General features: G+C 42.5%; 1 protein-coding gene across 1 annotated transcript in view; it reads right to left on the bottom strand.

Moving 5' to 3' along the window:
• Nucleotides 1–770: 770 nt before the first annotated feature.
• ZIC3 (Zic family member 3) overlaps nucleotides 771–3867 on the bottom strand; it is a 10822-nt gene continuing 7725 nt past the window's right edge. The window contains exon 3 of the mRNA XM_008577766.1: nucleotides 771–1310. Coding sequence (XP_008575988.1) covers nucleotides 1161–1310 — 150 coding nt within the window. The 3' untranslated portion in view covers nucleotides 771–1160. The remainder of the gene's footprint in view (nucleotides 1311–3867) is intronic.

Genomic DNA, 3867 nt, shown 5'->3' with positions numbered 1-3867 from the left:
AATTTTAATAAAACTGGATCTAAAGAACCAATAGCAATACACTCTATCAAGCTGCAATTTTACAATACTTCATCATGGCATAATCACGCCAAATAAATAGAATGATGGCCATGAAATTCACAGATTACATTAAATTACGGATTTTAACTTAAAATGAAGAATCAAGTATCTGGAGTTCGAAGAATTTCTCTGAAGTGCCTTCATCTTCTCTAACACTACAGTTAATTAAAGACAACTTGTGTTTTAATAACACCTATATTCCATGATTCTATAAGTGTTCTAATCAATGGTTGCCAAGTCGTCTGCCCCAAAGACCACTTCAGGGCTTCTGAATAATATACGCATATTATAATATAATGTAATGTCGCAATGTTCCCTCTCTGGATGCCATAGAGACCCTTTTTTCACCTTTGAGGTTATCTTCAGCTTTATCTTTCCCTCTCTTTCTCATCCAAATAGTGGTGTTCAAATGCTCCTCTTTTTCCTCCAAACTCCTGCCTCCATTCCTTCCTTCTAATCACCCCAGTCGTTGACTCTGAATTCTTCCTTCGACCTCCCTAGCACCTAACCCTGAGCCCCTCCAGGAAAACACTATGAGCTCAAAACAGTTGGGGTTTGTTCAGTGTCCCCTATCCCCTAAATTTATTGCTTAGTGAAATCCCAACTATACTATGGAAAATGTGAATAGAATATAAATTTTCCCAAATCAACAGGTTAATCAAGGTTCTTTAGGGGCTATAGTTGTCATTGTAATAAAACAATCACAAAAATAATTTAAATAGTTTTATTTAAGTCAAATAACAATTCTGGGGATCCTGGGTATTGCTTTTTGAAGACAAACATGTGAATTAACAAAACAAGCATTCATGTTTCTAGTTTTAAACACTTTAGTTCTACATGTGGAATGCAGACATTTGAAAAAGATTTTCAACAAAGTCCCACAATGCATGAGATAATGCATACTGAATTACGAATTAGGCCAAATTGGGGGGAGGGGACTTTGTTGCTTTCTCATTTAACAAATGATTGCTCAGCACAGAATGAAATACACCAAAAGAAGAAAATAGTCTTTTTATACCTAGAGAATAAGCTACTACTCTTAAAATGATCACTTCAAGGTAACAGACATCCAAATTGATGTGGTTTTCTTTGAAACCTCATCAGTAAATCATTTCTTGCACAGTAGGTTCGGCATTAACCCTGCATTTAGGATAGGTAGTGTTATGGAGGGCAGGCTGCTGCATACCAACGTCAGTATCAAGTTCTTCATCAGGAATTAGAGACTGTCCCGGATACCAAGCAGGACAACACTGGCAAAAAAACAAAAAGTGAACTGCAGACAGGTCAAAACAGGCCACATTTTCTCTTAGAAAGATGTTATAAAATGTTACATGGATGTGTTGTTTTAAATGCTAGTTTGTGATAAAACATGATGAAATCTTTTATTTTTAATACCTTAAGTTCAAATAGTCTTTACTTAGGTTGTATGTTAATAAAGTACATTAGACAACATATATACCGTATTAGAGATCAAATATTATAAACTTGCCATCTTTTGAAAGCTATTTTTATAATTACTGTAAAGACTACATTTCTCTCCATTCATTAGATTAGTAAACAGGTTGAACAGTCATCAGATTAAAAATATACAAAATTGTTTGGTTTGTTAGATACTTTTAAAGAAAAAGATATTTTCTTTAGCTTTGACAGATTTTTTGAAACAGGAGTTTCTCTAATATTCAAAGTGTTTATGCTCCCTTGTTAAAAGTTACCATTAGTCCAAGTGTTCTGAACACTCCCTCCTTTAAATGCTTCCTGAAAACAGTGTTTTGCAAGCTACAAATTTCAAGTTATGACAGAAAACAAACCTCAGCGGGAGAAGCAGTGCCCTTTGGAATCGTCATTCAAACAAATATGAGAGCTGTACCAATTTATCACTTGCCCGGTTTTAAAGAAATTCATCACTTAATCCTATGAAAACCATCCAGTTTTGCCATACCAAATGACCCAAAGAACACCTCAGGTATCCAGGGGAAACAGTTCACCAATGCATGTTAGCTTGATTTTAAAGTCAGTTTAAGAGACAATCTGGGCTCTAGTTCTTAAAGGGACAAACCCTTGTCTAACAATTGGCTAAAGCTTGTTCAAGTTAATGAACTTTTTATTTTCCACATTCTTGGTGCCAAGACATTTAACCAGGAAAAAACTCAAACCTCAGGGTTCAAACTACAGCCTGGAAAAATAAAGTATACAGCAAGCACCTTTTACTTCCTTTGATCTCTCAAAGACGTCAATACAATATTCCAGGGAGGGGGTGTGGGGTAGTGGCTAAACCCGGGAAGGAAACTTCACCCACAGGAGAGAGAAAAAAAATCGATTTGGTGACAATTTCAAAACAAGTTTCCAAACTGCTGAAGAAGCTCCAGCCCCTGCTCCTTTGACTTGCAGGAATCACACATAAGAAAGGGACAAAATACTACACGCCATGCTTATTTTAATTGCCCAGGGGTTTCCAATGCAAAGCACAACTTAAATGCATATTCCAAATTCTTGCTCCAAAGCTGTCTTTGTGCACTGAAAAGGAGGAAAGACAACCCCTCACAATTGTTCTCTGCAGATAAAGGCACTGTTTTGCAGATTTCCCCCCAGACTGGGTCAGCCTCGCTAATGACCTGCCCACCCACCTGGGGCCCTTCCCAAGGTGGCCCACGAGAACTGTCCCACACCTTCAAAAACCTAAATATTTGACACTGGGCAACCCCAAGAGGGCTGCTCTTTCGTTTGGCTGTTGGTCTCCACGAAGACGCAACCTGGAAGAGTTTGTGCCGCTTATTTTCCTAGAGGAGCTGGGGGTCAATAACTACATTTATTTATCTCATTTTTTCTCTCTCTCACGAAAGACACATCTGAAGGTAAATCCGCAGCATTTTTTCGTGGAGAAAACACGAACTGGAGATCCCAGAGTTACCAGGGGTTCTTCTTTCACCCGCCAGCATTACGGCATTTAAGCAAAATTTGAATTAGAGTTTTTGGAATTGTGGCCTCCCCCACCCCGTCCTGCTTAACGTAAGACCACCAGCTGTGAATGACACACACAAAAGCTAGGACAGTGCCAATTTTCATAGGCTCACGTTTAAATGAGATATGCAGAAAACGGGGCCTGGGCAACGTGCAGGGTTCAAACTCGCAATGGTACATGTCTGTTGACAAAGCCGGGCATTTTATTTGGAAATGGTGCCTGCATGCTCCCCTCCTCACCGGCTCCGCCTTTGTCCCGGGAGGGCAACATAGTGTCCACTCGGGCATCTTAGAGACTCGGAGGTCCTGTGGCTTTCCGACCAGTACACGATACCTCGAAACGGCATCCCCCACCCAAGAGAACCAGGAGGAAATGTTTTAAGTCGGCTCAAAAGGGTGAAGCGGCCTCTGGCCGGTTTATGTCCACGTCCCCTGGGAACGTCACCCCCCAGAAGGGCACGCCAACGGCCCACGAGAATGCCCAGGAAGAACTTCTCCGCTTCCGTTTTTTAACAATTTTGCGTTGCACCGCCACGCCCTACATTTTCCCGCGAGGCGCCCAGCGCTGAGGAATAACAAGGAAGTTGGAGCCACAGAGCCGCTCGGCAGCCCGTGGTCTGCGCTGTGCCGCGCTCCGCGGGGGTTCGCATCCGGCCGCCATGTTCGCGACTCGAGAGCCGCCCCAAAACCAATCCCCCTTCCCACATCCCTCTTCTCTCCGTCCCCTCCCTCCCGGCTCAGCCGAGGCCGCGGCGCTGTAAAGCGGCATTCAACTCTCCCCCTCACCGCCTCGCAGCAAAAGCCGACTCGACGGCTGCGGGGTGTGCGCCTGCGCGCGGAACGGCGCGG

This window comes from Galeopterus variegatus, unplaced genomic scaffold (assembly GCF_000696425.1).
Source record: "Galeopterus variegatus unplaced genomic scaffold, G_variegatus-3.0.2 Scaffold1574, whole genome shotgun sequence".
In the NCBI taxonomy this organism is placed as follows: domain Eukaryota; kingdom Metazoa; phylum Chordata; class Mammalia; order Dermoptera; family Cynocephalidae; genus Galeopterus; species Galeopterus variegatus.
This window is presented reverse-complemented; position numbering and strand designations above follow the sequence as displayed.